Source organism: Larus michahellis, chromosome 3 (assembly GCF_964199755.1).
Source record: "Larus michahellis chromosome 3, bLarMic1.1, whole genome shotgun sequence".
Classification (NCBI taxonomy): domain Eukaryota; kingdom Metazoa; phylum Chordata; class Aves; order Charadriiformes; family Laridae; genus Larus; species Larus michahellis.
In genome coordinates this window covers 30,644,747-30,665,529 of record NC_133898.1, presented here as the reverse complement: position 1 = coordinate 30,665,529, position 20,783 = coordinate 30,644,747, and the positions used below count along the sequence as shown (strand labels likewise).

At 44.3% G+C, this 20,783-nt stretch overlaps 1 protein-coding gene across 4 annotated transcripts in view; it reads left to right on the top strand.

Annotated features, from left to right (window-relative positions):
- Positions 1-17,502, top strand: part of HHAT (hedgehog acyltransferase) — a 159,179-nt gene extending 141,677 nt beyond the window's left edge. For 2 of the 4 annotated variants that reach the window (XM_074579517.1, XM_074579514.1), the window contains 2 exons: positions 15,196-15,318; positions 17,439-17,502. In XM_074579517.1, coding sequence (XP_074435618.1) covers positions 15,196-15,287 — 92 coding nt within the window. In that variant the 3' untranslated portion in view covers positions 15,288-15,318; positions 17,439-17,502. Of the gene's footprint in view, positions 1-15,195 lie in introns of all 4 variants that reach the window. The other 2 variants (XM_074579515.1, XM_074579513.1) reach the window with 1 other exon arrangement.
- The last annotated feature ends 3,281 nt before the right edge of the window (positions 17,503-20,783 follow it).

The following is a 20,783-nucleotide window of genomic DNA, read 5'->3' as shown; positions in this document are numbered from 1 at the left end:
TTTTCCTGGGCAAAAATCAGCTGCATTAAGTGACTGTGCATAAATTTTGAGAAGCTTTTCCATTGCATCCATTGAATCTGTAGCTCAGCATGAGGAACTGATTTTTAGTAATAATTCATGTAGATCCAGTACAAGATCCAATTGAAAATAAAGTGGAAGGGGAGAAGATGAACCCTCTATCCTCTCTATTAGGTATCCTAATTATTGCCAAAGAAATTGGCATTAATCTCCTTGTCAAGATCAGGAGGAATACTGCCTTCAGAAGAAAAATAGTGTATTTGAGCAGGGAGAGCCATATTCCCCATCTCTCCGTCATCCAAAAATGTCAATCTTTTGGATCTTCTCCAGCTAATCAGTGGAAATGATGGACGCCTTGATATCTTCATTTGGCAATACATTTTCACCAACATACCAAGGGTTGCCAACCTTTAGCTTTGGCAATCCTAACTAAAATGAAGCCACTCACAGTCCAGTTAATCCCATGCACCTTTTTACTGCATCCCCTACAAAATCACGGCTACCTTTCTTGGTAGCTTGTTTTCCATAGCTAGCTTTCCTTCTCCCATCTTAACACACCCATCTAAGTGTATCAGACCTAATAAGATATTTTGTTCACCTTAGGTTTTAAAATAAACCATGTTCATGTTTCTTAAGCCATGCTGAAAACATTAGCTGCATAGCCCAATTACTATTGGATCATTTATTCACCATAACGGTGACATGAGGAATGATGCTAACAGACAAAGAGGACCTTTGATCTATCATCTGTAGAGCTGTTCCCCATGTCTTGCTCTTCCCAGGGCACGCTGCATCCCTGGGCTTGTGGGCCCACATGGCCGGGCTTTGAGCTGCTCTGCAAGCCCAGCACTCCATCCTGCGTCAACATCGGCTTTGCTCGAGCCCAGCCAGTCCTCTCTAGCCACCGTGTTCTCTTCTTCAGGCGGGTTACTTCTCCACCTTGGTGTTTTAGTTTCAAAATGGGGAGATGAGAAAGTGCTGTTTTGACGTGCAGTGATTGTAAACAAAGATGTTTGAACGTGGTCTGGCCTGCTTGAGATGCAGCATTCATTAATTAGAACCAAATTATATTTAATCTGACTAATCTGTGCAGTCACACCATTGCGCATGAACTGTGATCTCAAATAATACAAATCAGATCCAGCTCTGATCCTCTGAGCTGATGTGATGGTGCCTAGATTAATTAATTATTCTAGTTGTGCAGCTGACCCCATGAAGAAAGGCAGCATTGCACCACGCATGCTCTGGAGAGGTTTGCAGAGATGATTGTTTAGCAGGGACTGTACATATGGAAATTTGTTCTCATTTCTTCCTTTGTGCTATCCCATTTACAAATGGAAATGACTGCTTTGTAGCCAGTTCTCATTATATTTCTCTCCCGTGAGATGTGAAATTAGCACTAGGAGAAATCCCACGGTGGCTGGGGTTGAAGCCTGGTCTCTGCCGTTGAGGCTGCTCCACCAGGAAGGGGGAGCAGGGAGGCAGCAATGCCGGCAGGACCCTGCGCTCACCAACGTGCCTCAGCAAGGGGCAGAGACACTCCAGTGGAGTCAACCAGGGTTGGCCAAGGGGCCAGCCAGGGCTGGGCAAGGTGGTGGTGATGAGGCAGGGCCAAGGTGGGGCTGGGAAGTCACAGTGTGCATACAGTATAGGCATGAACAATATACTTTTATAAATATGGAGGCAGTGTGGAGGCTAAGTCTGGGCAGGGCAACGAGAGCCTGCTGTTGCCTTCATGTCCCTGACATCCACATAGGGCCCAGCCATCTTCTGGAGAGGGCAAATCCACCCCTGACTGCCCTTGGGGCTCACACTTTGTTGCCCAGTCCAGGGTTGTACAGCTTCAGCTAATCTGTTCCTGCCTTACATCAATAGCAAACACGATCACGGCTGTGAATCACTGAAGTGCCACTTCATGGCACACCGGGGCAAGGAGACAAGAAACTAGTTGAACATTACGGAGTTGACGTATGTAAATGGGTCACCAGTTTCCTCCAGAGAGCTGTATGTGTGTGTTGGTTTTGAGCAAGATGTGTACGTTAGCACTATCAGCAGTCTTGTTAAAGGTTTGCAGCGCTGCTTTTATTACATTGAATAGCAGAGCTCTGGTGGGACAGGGGGTATAACAGCCATGCATCAGATCATGCTCCTTGCTAATTGCAGTGGGCCAGGGAAGCACATGGAATCACGGAATCACGGAATCTTCAGAGTTGGAAGGGACCTCTAGAGATCATCTAGTCCAACTCCCCTGCTAGAGCAGGATTGCCTAAAGCACATCCCTCAGGGCTGCATCCAGGCGGGTCTTGAAGATCTCCAGAGAAGGGGACTCCACAACCTCCCTGGGCAGCCTGTTCCAGTGCTCTTTCATCCTCACCGTAAAGAAGTTTTTCCGTGTATTTGAACGGAACTTCCTATGTTCTAGCTTGTGCCCATTGCCCCTTGTCCTGTCGCTGGGAACCATTGAAAAGAGCCTGGCTCCATCCTCCTTAAACCCACCCTTTAGGTACTTGTAAACATTAATCAGGTCCCCCCTCAACCTTCTCTTCTCCGGGCTAAAGAGTCCCAGCTCTTTCAGCCTTTCCTCATAAGGGAGATGCTCCAGTCCCATAATCATCTTGGTTGCCCTTCGCTGGACTCGCTCCAGTAGTTCCCTGTCCCTCTTGAACTGGGGAGCCCAAAACTGGACACAGTACTCCAGTTGTGGCCTCACCAGTGCAGAGTAGAGGGGGAGAATGACCTCCCTCGACCTACTGGCCACAGTCTTTCCTATGCAGCCCAGGATGCCATTGGCCTTCTTGGCGACAAGGGCACACTGCTGGCTCATGGATAATTTACTGTCTACCAGGACCCCCAGGTCCTTCTCCTCAGAGCTGCTTCCCAGCATGTCTGCCCCTAACCTATACTGGTGCTTGGCATTCTTCCTTCCCAGGTGCAGGACCCTACACTTGCTTTTGTTGAAACCTCATTAGGTTCTTCTCTGCCCAGCTCTCCAGCCTGTCCAGGTCACGCTGGATGGCAGCACGGCCCTCTGGAGTGTCGGCCACCCCTCCCAGCTTGGTATCATCAGCAAACTTGCTGAGGATGCACTCTGTCCCCTCATCTAGGTCATTAATGAATATATTGAACAAAATTAGACCAAGTATTGACCCCTGAGGGACACCACTGGTTACAGGCATCCAGCTGGACTCTGTGCCGCTGATCACAACCCTCTGAGTTCTGTCACTCAGCCAGCTCTCGATCCACCTCACTGTCACCTCATCTAGCCCATACTTCCTCAGCTTCCTAATGAGGATGTTATGGGAGACAGTGTCAAAAGCCTTGCTAAGGTCAAGGTAGATGACATCTACGGAATGATGACATGGAAAGATTGTATCTCATTGTACTAAGCTGCACTTTGTTAAGTAAGACAATTTAAATGTAGACACTAACTTTCTGGTGAGGCATAGTAATACTGTTTTACTTGGTTATAGTTTGATGTAATGTAAATGAGATGGTGGTTGTGAGGGGTATTTTTCTTCTGCTAAAGATACTTAAAAAAAAAAAAAAAAAAGGATTTTTTTTAGAAAATGTTTTTGCAGTTGCAGGATTGTTCCTGTATGTGCTTTGCTCCACTGCAGTCATCTTACATGAAAGGAACATAGTGAGTGATCCCATTCAGCGCCTGTTCAGGAAGCTTTCTTAAAGCAGGAAAGCAAGGGGAGCAGCTAGGCTATTATAACAACATGTAAATCTTTCCATGGGCCTTCCTCTGAGCCAGCTACAGGGCAAAGAAGTGTTCTTACCCTCAGTGTAGAGGTGAAGGGGCTCGGGCTGACTTCTCTGACTGAGAATCATTTTGCTCTGGGTTACCGCAGCGGTAGGTAACGAACTTGCTCAGATTCGTGCTGGTGACAATTCCTCCCCTCGGGTGGCCGCTTCCTGGGCTGGGACCAGATCCCAGGAAAGCAGAACAGGGCTCAGGAAACAAGCTCCCTGTACTTGTCAGTGCTGGCAGATTTTGCATGTTGATGTGGCTGCCTGGGTATTTCTAATCCGTGTTTTCTGACGTGAGTGATAAAGTGTTTGCTACAGATGAGCTCCAAGCTTACACAGCTCGGAGAGGAGGACCTGTGTTTCCGGGTGCTCTCTGGGCTCTGTGTCGCAGAGAGCACACTTCCAATTCACACAGAAAGCAGGGGAAAAGGTATTTCCTCCCCAAGCTCACTGCATGTACTCTTCAAATCCAGAATGGGTTTTCTGAGCCTATACAAGTAAATTGTCTAATTTTGACCTTGAAGTCAATTAAATACTGGTATCTTTCAAGTAATTTTAAGTTATTCTTTTTCTTTGTTTCGAATGGTCTTGATCGTGGACTAACACAAACTCTTTTTAAAATTTTCCATAAAACATGAAATTTAATCTTACCCGCAAGCGATCTGTAAATGAACTATTTTACTGATAATTTTTCTGTTTAGTTGCTGTGACTCTGTGGGCTGCAGCAGGGTCAGGTTAGCTTGCGCGGGTGAGAAGTGAAACAATGGTTTTATCACAAACGGTTCAACCAAGGTCAACCCCGTATGGCCCTTTTCCTACAGATGACTTGCATGCAACAGTTATATTTCGTGTGATACGCTACCAGCGTGATGGAGGTTGTTTGTTGTCAGTGTTTTCTGTTGGCTGATGGCCACCTTCAGGCACCACTGTCCTTCCAGGGCTGCCGGCCTTAACTCCGCATCAGCCCTTTGGTGACACTGTGAAAACAAGACACAAGCGGAAGGGGAGTAACTGCATACAGCCTGAGACCAGCAGCATTAAAAATGCCTTAGTCCTCAATCGATTGCTACGGCTCGGTAAGCGATTGCAAGATTGCCCGGTTACCTTATCTATGCACTTCCTTCCCTCAAGATGTTTGGATTTCTGTTAAGTGAGAACTCAGTTCAGTGGCCTCGCTTGTAGTCACAGCTTTACACTGATACAGCAGTTATCCCAAGTGCACTGTTCCTGTAAATTACCGATGCGCTCTCAGCCCTTCTCTTACTGCATTAAGCTCTAACAGGTAATACAATTTTCATTACACGGAGCATTTCAGGTATGAGAGCTCTGTGATGAGAAGTTGCAGTTTGTTTATTGCTAGCGTAGCTGGTTGTAAATAGTTGTTAAATTTGTCATGCTGTCTGCTTTTTTTCTTATTCTTAACACTGTGAAGGGACAAGGCAGTGCCATAGCATTGCTGCAACGGCCTGGGAACGTATAAGTGGATGATGACAAGGAAAAATTGTAGATTAAGAGGTGTGTTGCAGGTAGGAAGGGGGCTGTGCATAATTCATCCTTAAATAATTCTTCACATTTAAAAATTAATTATTTTACGGTCATTTAAGCATCTTATATTCACGACCATTTAGGCTACCTTAGCCAGAAATTGGGTTGGGGAAATAAATTATTACTTCACCTTTTAACCCAAATGTTTGCTTGCTGGTGATTGATGATACCTGTCTGAATCCCTGGTTAAAATCCTCTGCTTTCGAGAATATATAGCCTTGATTTCTCAAGAGCTCCCAAGCATTGAAGGGCTACGGAAAGAGTTTTGTTGTATGCAAAAAGGCTGACATAAAACCTAAATCCAAGAATCCCAGTTAGGTTGGTACAGAAATCTTCCCTGAAATTCAAGCTCTAGTGGAGGGAAAGTTAATTCACCCTTCTGCTCAGTATGTCTTTCTGTATATAGTATGGGTATCTCTCTGCTCACTAAGAGACAGATGCTCACCTCAGGATCCTGCCAGGCGGCAGCAGCACGTTCCCAGCTCTGCCTTTGGGAGGTTGATATTCTTCTGAGGAGTTTGCTCTGTGTTCTCCTGTTTCATCTTGCAACTGCAACGAAAGGAGGCTTGTGGCTCTGATGCTTTGATTGGCATCTAGAATGCTCTCAGCAAATTATTAGAAGTGGAAAATGCCCTAAAATCTTTGCAAGTGTTATCTTTCCGTAATTGTTCACACCGTATTTAAGGGGAGGTTGTGCTGGGAATACCTGAGTAGACATTTAATGATAAGGATAGTGCTGTCCTTCTGCGTGCCAAGCCAGATATATTACTCTAAAGTGTTTTCTTTGCACAACACTCTGAAGCAGTAGCTCTTTTGCCTTGCTTCCGGGTGAAGATGCATCTTTATTTACAATAATGCTTTCAAAAGCTTTTGTCTCTATTCTAAAAATAAAAGAACAAACATTGAGATTTCATAATTTGTGGGCTTTGATTTCACATTAGCTGTGTGTAGCTCTCAACTAAAGACCTGGGAGGAGAAGGAAGGTCACTTCTGATGTACGGATTCACCCCTTCTTAATCTGAAAACTGAAGCTGTTTGTTTGGTTTTCTCTTCCTTTCCTATTAGCAGTTGTGGAAGAAAGACTCTGCCGGGCAGTTTTAAGTGGTCTTCCTTACTGTTAATTCAGATTCAGCAGTAGCACGAATATGGTTCTTTTGATTTTAGTTGAATTACTCCAGAGTCAACTTGACATGCACGAAACCAAGATTACTGCCTAAAATCTCAGGCTTTTTTCCACTGACTAGCTCTGCTGGAAAAACTAGTAAAGGGTGAAGCTTTATTTCAAAACATAAAGCACAAGGCGTAATTCCTATGAGTGAAGTTATCAGCATCAGCCTGCTGATATCATGTGATGTGTGCAGGGAAAATAATGCTTCTGATCTACATTGTGCAGCATCTGGAGAGCTGCTAGTGTCATGGGTAGGGAGCATTAAATGAGGTTCTGGCTCCAAAGACAAAATGGAAAATGCACGCAGGTAGGCATCTCCTGTATGGATACCTGCATCCACGGACCATTTACCAGCATTTGTAAATAAGACGGCAGGTTATTTTTTCTTTCACGTACATACTTAATGCAATGCCAATAGTTTTGGCATCATCACTGAATTGTGTCGAGGAGTGCTTTATAAAAGCTATAGGGTAGGCCCGTCTTTTGAGCTCTACCTATGAAATTGTTTATTTGCAGCTTATCTAATTCATAGGAGAAAGTCTGTTTGGCACCCTTAGCCCTGACGTAGGTTGAACTGATTTCTTGTTGTTTAAGAAAGTCCTTGTCAGCACCAGCTTTCTTTAGTGCCGTCAAGCATAAAAGTAAAATTATTTTAATTATGGTAAAGCATGGGTCCACTCACGGTAAGAACACAGAAAAGCCACAACTTTTGTGACCCTTATCTGCCAAATAAAACCTGTTTGCATTATGCAAGCACTGGCTACTGCTTTCTGCTCTCAGTAATGCTGATATGGGTGAGTTTTGGTCATCCTGCATTGCAGATCACAGAATCACAGAATGATAGGGGTTGGAAAGGACCTCTGGAGATCATCTAGTCTAACCACGCGCCAAATCAGGTTCACCTAGAGCTGTTATCTATCCATTTTCAGTTTTTCTCAGCAGTGATAAGGACTCCTCGAAAGCCACAGATGTAAGCGTTTTCCAGGATGGTATAATTTAAAATTCAGAGAAGTAGACTACTATGTTATACATTTATTAATGTCTTTAGCTAGAAACTACTTCGTGTCTACCGAAGGGGAAGCTTTTGCGGTTACTGCCAGCATACCTGGCTGAGGTTCAGGTCTAGACCTGGCAGCTAGGGATTTTGTCCTTTTCAGTCTTGTTTCCAGATGCTGTGTGGTACAGCTTTTGAGTTATCCTTACAGCATTTCCCTGGTTTTCCTTTGAAATATTCCTATTTTCCTACAATAGGAATCCTCCTATTGTACACTAATACTTTTTTCTGAACATTTGGACCTTACCTACACTTGAAGCTTAACTATCTTCAACACCTGGAATTCTGTAGCAATAAGTAAGGTCAGCCTGGAGTCTCCCAGGCCGGTTCCCCTTGGCTGAGCCGCTCTGCTGCTCTGCTCCCAGGCTAGGCAGTGGATGGAGGGGAAGGATGTGGGAGCTGTTTGCTGGGGACTAACAACAGGATGAGGCGGCATCTCGAACATGTGCATCTGTGTGCTGTTTTACATGGGGTGGGAGGATGGAGATGCCCAGCTGGGACTTCGAGGGCTGTGCGTTTGCTGGCAGAATCTATTGCTTATCCTTCGCAACGTGTGCAATGTGGAGGCTGAAAGTAACAGCATAAACAAACGTGTCATCCCTCAGTTTGGGCTTCGCTTGCCCTATGTATTCTTCTGCAACTGAATTCATTATCTTCTCTGTACAGCGTCTTGCCTTACCATCCTTGCAGTTACCCCGGAATGAACCGCTAGAGGTGATTTGATATCCCTGTTTTGAGTGCTCCCACACAACAGCCAAGAAGACAGTTAAATGGAAGGGAAATTCTCTGCCATCAGCTCTTTTTTCCAGGCCTTTTGTTAGCGGCAAAAGTTTATGTATCAGTGGCTGAACTGGAAGGATGCAAAAATAAAATACTTATTAGTAAAAGCTCCTACACAAGGATACAGGCCGTTCTCAGACAGCAATGCCTAAGTTAGTCACTAGTTTAGAAAAGCACCACAGTTGAATTTAAGCATTTGAATAATACAAATCAGTAGACTCTTCATTTTACATTTTAAACCCAGAAACTGGGACCCTTAATTAGCCTTTAGGCTAAGATTTCAAGTATTAAATATTCTGCTGGATTTTAAGAGGAGCAGCTACAGCGAGTGATGCACACACTTATATTTTTAAGGGCCTATCGTCAAATATGGATTATTCAAAAAAAAAAGAAACAGAAAAAAATTTGACGACCAGCATCAGGAGATTAGGAAGAATTTAAGTAATGAGAAGACAGCTTCCCTGACCAAAGCTTTTTGTACAGCACTTGATGCACACAGAAAAAAGTCCTTTACTAGCACTGCTCAAGAAAATACAGACTGGTGAAAAACTGCATTTCTAGTCAAATTCTCTAGGTGGTACGGAGCTTGCAGAGCAATGGGAGGATAAACTGGGGGAAAAAAAATCTCTAAATTAGGTTTAGATCACTGCCAAATCTGGTCAGCTCAAGCAGAGCATACAGAGATCAGTGGAGATGGGGCAGATGTGATTGGGATAGGGCACAGCTCGGTGATTTAGATACATTAATAAATTTCCTGTCAATCTAATATGTTGCTGTACCTACAGTATAGCAAATAATTTAGATATGCTGCAGCCATGCAAAAGGGAAATTACATGTCTTCATTTAATATTTTACGTGATTATTCTTCTCTGCTTTTTGGCCCTACAGGATACTGCAGTAAGTTTACTTTATTGCAGAGAGGATATAATTCAACATATATGAGAGTTTTTTCCCAGCTTCCTACCAGCTCTGCTTGCATCTTCCCATCTCTAAATTTTGTTCTTAGGATGAGCTATAACACAGAAGTGCTCAGGGCAAAGCTGCCAGCCACTAATAAACCACTCCAGAGCTTGCTAAGAGTGAGTCCAGCAATCTGAAGCCATGGCAGAATTTGATTAGAAACTGAAGGGGCAGGCGGGGGGAAGAGGAATGAACTCCAGGAGAAAAAGAGAGGTCCCTTCCATTTCTCCCTTCATTGAAACGCTGAGCTTGGTCTATTGGAAGAAGAGTATCTGTGAAAAGATAGTAAAATAAATGTTAGTTTCTGTTCAGCTGTGCAAATACAGCACATGCTGCAGAACGCAGTGCTACCCAGAAACTGCATTAAGTAGGGCTGCGTGTGTCATGTCTGTGTACGGAGCAGCTGGAAAACTTGATGCACGACGCATGGAGCAATTTTGTATAAACCAATTATATCACCTCTAATGTGCTTTGAAGTTATCCAGTCCCACATGTGGATGCTGAATGCTGACACAGCTGAAAATATATAGGGTTTCCTTTTCCAAATACATAAAGAGTAATAGGGTATCAGACTGCACGCTGTTTGTCATACGTGCTGTTGGGCATGCCCTGCTATAGCATGGTCAGCAGAGGGTCCACCTGGAAGTGACAAACAGACCTGAAATTAAAATTAAAAAATTCAGAGTTTATCCTCTGCTTCAAATGTTGGGCTAGATAATAGGTTTCTTTCAACGGATCTTTAGTTTTGCATGTGTTATTTTTCCTGAAAATGTGGCAATTTTACTGATGTTGTAAGGATGTTAGTAATTGTAGGTAAGAGAGGTCTTGGCCTCAAATGCCGGTTTGCTTTGTCTTTTTTTTCTGCTTGACAAATCAGTGCTTGTTCCTCCTCCCCACAGTTGTGTCTCCTTAGTTCCACTTTACAGGGGAGTTGCTTCAGTGTCTTGTCACATGTGAACTTTTGTTCAAGGATAAATTTTCCTGAGTGCTAAGTCTTATAGCAACTTAGGTGCTTCCAAATCAAAGTCAGAGTAAGGTGTACGCTCCTGAAGTCAAGCTTTTCAAAGAGATGACTTCTTCTGACTTCTATTGATTTAATAACTACTCTGTACTTGAAGAATTCTGAGGACTCTGCGGCCAAGACACATCTGAAAATATCATTAAGGTCCCAAAGCTACTAAGGCAGTTTTGGAAAATGCAACTACTGTCCCTTTCTTTTACATCTCAGAGCTTGGAGGGACCAAAGGGCTGTTTCCTAGTGTTTTCATGATGATGTGAAAACCTGGTAATGCCTGAAACATTGCTGGTGTGATTCCTTTTCATTAATGTAGGTGATTAGGAAATTTGAAAGAGCGTCCTTATGGATACATGATTACATGTTGGTTCAGATGGTTTGAACTGAGGTAATGAGGATATAACTGGTCTTTTGAGAGATGTGATCCAGGCTGTTACCTTTAAGTTGAAAGCTTAGTTTTACTCCAATCCCTTCAAAATCCAGAGCATGCCAGAAACATGACCTTTGCTAGATGTTTGCAAAGTATCCAGAAGTGTTCCTGAAGAGGAGAAAGGACGTTTAAAGGAAGGAGTAACTCCAAAAGCTGTTCCTGTTGCAATTAGAATCATAGAATAGTTTGGGTTAGAAGGGACCTTTAAAGGTTACCTAGTCCACACAGACCGCCTCCCCCTAGGTAAGCAGGGACATCTTCAACAGATCAGGTTGCTCAAAGCCCCATCCAACGGGACCTTGAATGTCTCCAGGGATGGGACATCTTTGGGCAACCTGTTCCAGTGTTTCAGCACCCTCGTTGTAAAAAATGTCTTCCTTCTATCTAGTCTAAATCTACCCTCTTTTAGTTTAATACCATTACCCCTCGTCCTATCGCAACAAGCCCTGCCAAAAAGTCTGTCCCCATCTTTCTTATAAGTTGCCCTTAAGTTCTGAAAAGGCTGCTATAAGGTCTCCCCAGAGCCTTCTCTTCTCCAGGCTGAACAATCCCAGCTCTCTGAGCCTGTCCTCATAGGAGAGGTGCTCCAGCCCTCTGATCATCTTTGTGGTCCTCCTCTGGACCCGTTCCAACCAGTCCATGTCTTTCCTGTGTTGAGGGCTCCAGAGCTGGACGCAGTACTCCAGGTGGGGTCTCTCCAGAGCAGAGTAGAGGGACAGAATCACCTCCCCTGACTTGCTGGCCATGGCTCTTTTGATGCAGCCCAGGATGCGGCTGGCTCATGTCCAGCTTTTCTTCCACCAACAACCCTAAGTCCTTCTCCTCAGGGCCACTCTCAATCCCTTCATCCCCCAGCCTGTATTGATACCGGGGGTTCCCTTCTTTGGGAGGAGGCTGTGTGATAGACAGATAAAGCGCTGCTGCTACCTCACCACAGAGTTAACCTCTTCACAGAGGGCCTCACAGTCCTCTTCATAAAGGAGTCTGTGTCTGATTTTTGCAGAGAAGCATACCTGTATAAGCAGAGAATTTGGTCGTGATTCCATTAATGTTTCTCAGCCAGCGTTCCTTTGTTAAAGAGAAGTCCTGCTGTTTTAAAAGAAATTTGTGCAGGTAGAGCTCACAAATATCGCTGGATTTGCAAATAGCATATTAATTTGTTCTTGGATTTAAAAATAGCATATATTAATGAATACTAATTCATCTTCCCACAAAAAAAGATTATGAAAATAAGAGTTGTCTCATGAAACTTGCCCTTCAAGCCTAAAATCATATTATTGAATACAGTCAGGAAATGTTAAGATTTAAGGTGGTATGCGACATGTTTTTGAATAGGCAAACTTAACTCAGTCATTTACTAATAGCTTAGTACTTGGTTTGACTCCAGTAATGTTGTTTTCAAGAGTACATTTTTTGTATATGATTTTGTAGAGAGATACTGATCTAGAACGCAGGCATGCATGCTTCCAAGGAGAGTTTGGAGAATGATACACTGTAGGTAAGGATGGAGTAATTTAGGGTGATGTGGTGAAGCTGGGGAGCCACCAGGAGGAAGAGCCTCTTGAATTGTGTTTGAATGTAGGAGCAGAATGAGAGTCAGCAAAAGGCCTGAGGGAAGAACATACCTTACACCCCTGGCCCAGGGCAAAAAGAGTGATTTCTGTGGAACTGTGGATCTGAGATCATCAGTACTGTTTGGTTGTTTGGGTTTACAAGGAGAAACTAAGCAAGGAAGGGGCTCCTGTGAAGTCATCTTGCAAGAGAGCAGTGCTGCTGTTTGATTATAGAAGTCACACACAAGGATGACACAGAGGTCATTTACATGCTAGGCAGAATTTGAAATTGCATCCTTGCTGGATTAGCGTTGCTGGATGTGTCCTTGCCTACAACATCACCTTCCGGAGACCAAGCAGCCGTGCATATGGTGTCTGTGTGGCAAGAAAGGGCCAGCAGGGCAGAGGTGCCTTCTCTCTCACCCCCACTCAGAGCTGGCTGCCTCTTGCCCATGCAGCAAGAAATGCTTCGGGATCTGTGCAGCTCCTCTGAGAATAGCTGTAGCAAGATTAAATTAAAAAAAAAAAAAAAAAAAAATCCCCTTTTCCTTTGCCCATAGTGGGTCACTTTGTCTTCCCCCTTCTTTTTCACCTTAATTAGATCAGGAGGAGGTAATCTGCCAAATGCAACCCCTGACACCTGTTAGTGTACAGGAGAAGACTCCCTGTGTTCCAGGAGGATTACCACAAGCCTGATTATAGTGCCAGGAGGGCCCCAGGAACCCAGGTTGTAGGCACTATGGAGGAATCTTATAAATCTAAGGCACCTAGGGAAGATTTCCAGTGCATACCTATGTATTCTGACAAGGTGTCTTATACATTAGCTGGGGATAACAAGCAAGTCAGACTAAAGGCTACTGTTGGCAAATTTTCTGTGTGCCAGAGCTTTAAAGTATTTAGAAATGCAAAATATGTATCTAGCAAGATTTCCAAAAGTGCCCATTAAAAAAAGAAAAAAAAAAAAAAAGCAGGCTATTCTAGACTCAGTCCTTTTTTAACTTTCTGGCTCTGTCTGTATAAAGCAGCCACCACAATACTGCTGCCAGAAGAGGTATGTTTTTATTACATTTATTGACATACTTTGACGTGCAATTTTATCAGAGACAAAGCACAGCTGGACTTTAGCTTGCTATTGAAGGTGAAACCCAATCAACAGTAGCCTAATTTCACTGAAGAAAAAAAGGGACTATTTTATTGTTACAAATCCCTTTGGAAATACCTCAGCAATTTTGTTTTATGAAATAAGTAATTACACAAAAAGTATCATTTTGCTTTAGGGTGCTGTGAGTGATTAATATTTGTAAATGTCTCCATGAAAATCATTCAGGTTACAAGACTGTCTTTCACCGCAAGACAAGGCCAGAACAATTAGAGACGCGTGAAGCAAACACACAGCTGTTCACAGGGGGAAAAAATAACTTTTTCTGAACCGGTTCCAGGGTGCGCTGTTACACTGCCCAGGCTTTCGGAGCACAGAGGAAGGGTCCCAGCACGTGCGGTCCCCAGAAGTGCAGGACTGAGCCCGAGGCAGCAAGCCCTGCTCAGGGCGGGCTATTAAGGCTCAACTGGACATTATCACAATTAAACAATCTCCAGACTGGCATCAGCTTGATGCCTGGAGAAAGCCAGCCTGCAAAATACCTTGTAAGCATACCTTCAGAAAGGGTCCTTCCTGAAGCATCATGTTGTGGAGAGGTTACTTCTTCTCTCCATCCCTTCTCCAGGCCAATGGGGAATCTTATTTCTGCCGGCAGATTCCTTCAGACCAGAGTTTTCCCCAAGAGGGAGCACCGAAGCCCTTCTTTCAGAAGGAGCTGCTGGTAGTTTGAGGACGGCGTGCAGAAAAGCAGTATTACACATAACCAAAATTCTTATGTTAACAACGGCAACAAAAAAGACACCAAAAAACCCTCAAACACCTTCCTCCCTGCCCTCTTCCCACAGACAAAACACACTGAAGAACACGAGGGCCTGATGCTGGGGCCTTCAGCCTATAAACTTTAAATTTTGTGAATTCTGAGGGGAGGAGGAGGATGAAGAAAGGGGAATAGAGGTGCCAGGGAAGGTATCAAGAAAAGCAAAACATTCAGAAGTCTACAGATAATTATTTTGCATGTGATCTACAGCTCCACGGGAGAGCAGTAGACCTTTTGGCTTGTGACCTCCTCCTTACTGCTTTAGCTGTAAAAAGTTCAAGTGAAGAAATGGTGACTTTCACTAAAAAGAATTTGAAATAATGACGAAACATGTCATTTCCCCAGCAAAAGTTTTGTATATAAGAGGAGTTAGTCTTTTTAGTTAATAAGAAATAAAACAATCTAACAGGAACACATCAGGCAAATGTGGCTGGCTGTTCTGCAGGGACACAATGGTGTTCTGACACCCATTAGCTTTTTACAGGGCTGTAGACATATATCAATTTAACACCCAGCTGCAGGGTATCCAAACCAGCCCTGATCAGAGGTTTCCCCAGACTCTTCTGGCAGAACGGGCAACGGGATTTGTTCCGATGTTTAATAACCTGCACTATGGCTGTGCGTCCCTTTGTGCCTAGAGAGCGCCGTGGCCAGCTTAAAGCGTCAGGGTTCATTTGGGGATCTGCTCAATAGACAAGCCCACCACAAAGGAGAGGACTGAAGCAGACCTCTTTAATTCGGCAAGCATAGTTTGGAGGTGCAGAGCGGGAATAAACCTGATCCAGTTCCCTGAAAATGGAAAAGGCTGGGACCGCAGCGGGTCAGGCATCCCAGAAGCTCAAACAATCCAGATTTCCCCTTTCAAATTTAGTGGGTTGGCTCTACTTACTGAATTGCTAATAAAATTAATTAGACGCATCATAAGTTGGTCATCCCAAGAGTATTTCTACTCAAAGCAGTCATTAATTATTATGACTAGCATTGTCTGTCTTTCTATTTATAGGCTGGCCATGGGCGACACTGACTGTTCTTGGGTTCCTGTACTGCTACTCTCACGTTGGAATCGAATGGGAGCAAACGTACGCTGTGAATTAGGAACGACGCAGCACGATGATTTTTACGACAGGTTGATGGCTTTTCTACACTGGATATCCTATCTGCAGAAGGATGCGCCAGACACAAGTATTCGGTTAATGTGTTAGAACCAAAAGCTCGTGTAGTCGATTCTGGATTGTGAACGCAGGAGCTGAACGAGAAACACTGATGGGCTGTGGCTGGGGGTGGGGAGAAATTATGAAGCATTTTGAATTGTGTTATTTTTATAAAACAGTATCTCTGTGACTCTATGTACACTGGAAGCATGCATCTCGGAATAGGTATTTTATATATGTTGAAGACTGTACTTGTTTTTTTCCAGTGTTTTACTGCCTATTTTGACATACTGGAGAGGGAATTTTTTCCTGCCTTGCACAATTCAAAAAGCCCAATCTCCCTCATCTTCTGTCCAGGGGCACACAGGGCTGTGCCCTGCACTTACAGTACTCCATGAAGGGCAGGATGCTCATCAGTTCCTCTTGATTGCTTTCTGATATAAGTTAGAACATTTTTTGCTATTCTCCGTGACAGCAGTAGTTCAGCCTTAAGCTACCTCTCTACTTACTGTAGCAAAGTCTGCTTTTCCTCTTTCATTTCTTCATTTAAAATTTTGCCTTTAAAACAACACCCTTTATTTTTGTAGTCTTAGGAATTGTTGGGTTTGTTTCTTTAAAAAGCAGGTGTAGGGAAGCAGGTCTTTTCTTAAGGAACAGCTTTTCTTTTTAATCAGGTATGACCTTACAGCTCCTTGGGCTTTAAGTGTTCTCTGCCTTGTGTTAAAGCTAACGCATAGAATATTACCTTTATTATGGGGTGAATCCCACCTTCAAGGGACCTGTTCGGTCAGCCTCTAGTGTTTTTCTGTTACGAAAGGACATCACCCGGTTCTGGCTGAATGGTAAACCTGCTCAGCTTCATTCTCTGGTGTCCAGGCAATCAGCTCCTGCGACGTTAAAGACACCCTAGGAGTAGCATTCTAAGACCTTTAAAACAAAAACAAAACCACAACAGAATGGTCCAATAGAGCGGCACCAAATTAAGCAGAGCTCCATGTCCTTTCCCCACAGCCAGACCCGTTACAGCAGCATCTTTGCTAAAAGACGGGGTTGCCCAGAGCAAGCGCCAAGCGTCAGGGCTGCGGGAGTGCTTCAGCACGTGCTTGTTTTCTGAGGGAAGGGGAGACCCTACTCACGTCTGGCACAAGCCGTTCTTTCTTAAGCTGATATTGAAGAGCAGCCAGAAGACTTTTAGTCTTTGCAAAGTTAGACATTCCCCCCAGACCTGGCAAAAGGCCACCAGTCCTGGAGAGGGTTTCTTCCAAGAGCAGCTTCCTGCACCCAAAAGCAGAAGAGCTCTTCTCAAAACTTGTTCTGTGCTCCCCCACCAGCCATTTCGGCCTCTTTGGAGGTCATTCCTGCAGCTTCAGCCAAGCCTGACTGAGCTCACCCCTTCAACAAGAAATTTGGTCCCTGAGAGAGGCTTCAGCTTAGTGCCTACACTTCTGGTGCCTCTGCTGCTCAGAATTATGGCAGCCTTCTTTTTCCCTTTCATTTGTTCCTGAAGAAATAAGGGCAGAGGCTTCAGCTCTCTACCCCTCCAGAGACTAAGCCCATCTCTTGCTGTTTCAAAGCAGAATCTCCAGACCTTTATGTTTAGAGAAGGTTTTTTTCCACCATGAGAACATAGTGATTTCCCTTGGAAGTCATTTCTAGAAGATACCATGGACTGTTGACAATAAGATTTACCTTGAATGCTGCCTGGTCAGAGCAGAGCATGGCCCTCCTGATTAATTTACAATGATTGCAGGGATACTCTCAGCCACAAAGAAGTATATTGCTCTCAGCCTCTGAATTTACTAAAAGCATCTAAGATTGGCCTCCATTTTGGAGTAGAACTGAGCTAAGGGCAAGAACTTCCTCAGACTTAATTCAAACTTTGTAATTAAGTGGAATTAGCATTGGAGTGAAAAGTCATGAGTCTGTTCTTCAGTCTTATCGATTACTGTTATTACATGAAACAAGAGGCTGCTAAGTGATTAGATTCCAATTTGTATGCATGCAAAACTTCCTACTCTAATATGGAGATGACCTTGAAGGTCATCTACAGTATGCTTATTTCTAAACTAAAATTGTTTTGTATTTTTTTTTTCAGTGCTTTATACATCTTTCATCATTTTGTAACCGTTTCTATTTCTAAAAATAAAGCTGAAACCGACTGTTGGCTTGAGAACTGTGTCTTAGAAAGCTACGGTTTGGTGTAAGAAAAATAAGTGTTTCACCGCCATGACGAAACACCACTACGCACTGGAAGCCTGCAGGATGGGTGCAATGCAGACTGGTCACCTTTATCCCTCTAGTGCACTGCATGGAACGTGCATTCCCTCATGGTGCGAGGTTAAAAAGCAAATACAGCTTTCGTAGATCAGTTAAGGTGAGACTTCAGCATGTGACGCTTCTGGGAATGGTCACCGAGAGTAGTACGCAAGTGAAACGATGCTTCCCTTCAGACTCTTGCTATCTTGGTCCGCAGTCAGAAATATGAAGCACGCTTGCACAATTTTTCTTATAGTTTAAATATTTATCATACGAGAAATAAATGGATTTCCTTTACATTCAGTCTTTCCAGGGGTTCTTTTTCCTGCGACGTTGAAACATGCATTTCAAGAACAAGCCCGCTCACAAAGTTTCTGAGCTGTCCTGCTTATAGAAGCACCAGTAGCACGGCTTGAGGCAAGGCATGGGGCACGCTTGGTCAAATACACAGTTCTCTTAAGAGTTCTGCCTGTGCCTGGAGCACACTACATGTATGTAGTCAGCTACACCTTCAGCTTGGAGACACATTTCTCAGCCTGACCTGAGAATTGACTCTTGTTATCATGTGGCACCTGATGTAATTGAAATTATGTGGTAGCTAGAAGCGCATCCTCCATGCAAGTCCTCAGTGAACGGTCCTAGAGGGGGGAGGAGACTGGAGTAGACGCCCTACTTACCAAAGAAAAATAAAGGTGAGGGAGGAGGAGACGGAGACTGCCAAACACCATGGAGAAGCTATTTGAGGGACCTAGGAAACAGTTGATGAAGACAGAAATTGCCAAAGGCCATTTTGAACTGAAAGGGAGGCACTGCTAGTCTGGGGGCAAGTGAGGTTTTGACACAGCGGCTGATAGACCCTAAAAGTCACAAATATGTGCAGTGACCAAAACAAAGATGATGGCTCTGAAACTGAGCTGCGCATTCTGAAAAACCGCCTAAGCGCCTAGCAAGCGTAGCGTAGCTCAATACATGGCTTTAACGGCTACCACTAAGCTGGAGTAACCAAGCCTGTTGCACACACGTGTCCTCCCCCAACCCCCACCTTGGCTAACAAAGCCCTCCCAGCCACTGTTATTACTGGGGATGGTAAGATTATGCTAAGTGGCTCTTTCTTTAATTCTGCATTGATTAGAGGGCAAGTGAGGCTTTGGTCACGTATCTCTTTCACATCTGAGAGCTAAAAGCAGCTTAGTTGGAATAACCAGCTCACCACAGGTCAGAAGAAAAACTGCTTAACTATGAAAACCTGCAGCAATTTTGTTAGTAGTCGTTGCAACAACACAGTGCCTCTCTGTTCTCTTGCGCACCGGCTTAATTTACCCTCCGTCACCGCTGACCCTTGAGCAGGTTGCAGCTCCCACTTGCTGAGCAGAGGCTTGCCTTCCTCGGGCACGCTGGCATGATTTTCCTCAAGGAGCTGTGAAGAGCGAGGAGATTGCAATGCCTGGTCTGCCTGCGCTGCTCCTGCCTGCGCTTTACAGTTTCCCCTCCCCCTTCCTGAGCGGCGCTGCCCGTTATTGCTTTGCAAAAATAACTCTCTGGGCGCACAGCCACTTGTTAGTCGAGGCGTATATTTTAATCTGGCAGGGACAGCTGAAATACTGCTCGCCACAAAGCCTGTGAAGAACACCGATAACACCTTTGAGGAATGAGGGGAAATCTGCGCCACAATAGCTCATTTCTTGTACTAAGGGCCCGCTGAGACCCACCCTCTCTAGCGGGCATCTCTGCCGACCCCCTGCAGACGCAGAGGCACAGGGGCGTTACGTGAACTGGTTTCAGCAGTTTCACAAATAGCTGCTTGTGGAGGGGTTCCTCCATTAGTCTCATGTAGAAGGAAGAAAAGATGAAGACAACTATTTTATTTGACATTTCCACTTTCAGCAAATGCGCTCGTGTCAAGCCCAGGTCCTGACAGAGCATCTGAGAACGAGATGAGTCCCAGCATCCCATGGCGTGAGTCACCTACGCCAGAGCATCCTGCTGGACCAGCTCAGCTTGGGCATCCCCAGCCTAGGGGGCAAGCACTGGCAGCTCCAAGCCTGAGAGGCTTTCAGGAGGAGGAGAAGAAAAGAAAATATCTAACAGGTTTGACTCAGATACTTTAGATACTGCGCAAGAGACGGAGCTGAAGAGCGTGAAGGCCTGACTTTAAGGCAGCCTCAGCGCCGCTCCATTCAGGGCAGCTCCCACAAGCTTTAGCAACATAAGTCCTCCAGCCACATGCTGGCATCACTGGCCTTGGAAACTACTGCTCCAGGAGGAAACGGGGGGGGTGTCCTCAGTACCCAGCACAGATAATGACAGGATGGAAACTACGTGGCAGCATTAGGGGAATCAAACGCACTTACAGATGCTCGAAAAACTCCTCATTCCTTACACCGGGAGTGACAAAGGTCTGTGTGAGAGCAAGTTAAGCTAAGATCAGGATTTAACAGGTAAATTTTGACCACAAGGTAGGCTGCACCACCTTGCCTCATATCCAGGGCCAGTTCGGTGTAAGTGTAAATAACCGTAGGTACCTGTGTACCAGCTTCTTTCAGAAGTGGGTAAAAAGAAATGGGCTACCCGTGGCATACGCCTTCCCCAGCGATGGTCAGACTCGAGGTAATAGACGTGCCTCCTCACTAGCTATAGGGATTTAAGAAAAACTTTACATGTGGTTGGGTAGTCGAGGTGAATCATTGCTGACAGGTGCATCGGCCAACCACTGAAAAATTAAAGGTTACTGAAGAAATAATACAGAAACATAACTTTGGTCATGACCTGTGAAGTTTAAATTGTATTAGCACTCCCTCTAGAGCTGATCTTTCTTGACAAAATTAATTAATTTTTATGGACCAGAGAACTTCCATCCCTGCACTAGTGCATTTGGGTTTCCAAAATTAGGTATCAAAAAATAGAATAACTGGAAACGCTATTAGAAGACCAGAAATATCTACACTGTTGGTAAATGAATTTAAAAGACGAGTCATAGGGGAAAAAAGAAGACCCAGTTGATTTTTTTTTTTCCGACTGCTGCTGGAAGGGTTAAGGTTGTTTTAAGGGCTCGGGTATGTGGGAGAATTACCTTATAGTAATCCAAATTGCAGAGATAAAAATAAGCATTTATGAGACAGTTCTTTAAATGATGTTACCGTTAATTTATAGTTATGGGTTTCTTTACTCTTGTGGTGGTAGTTTT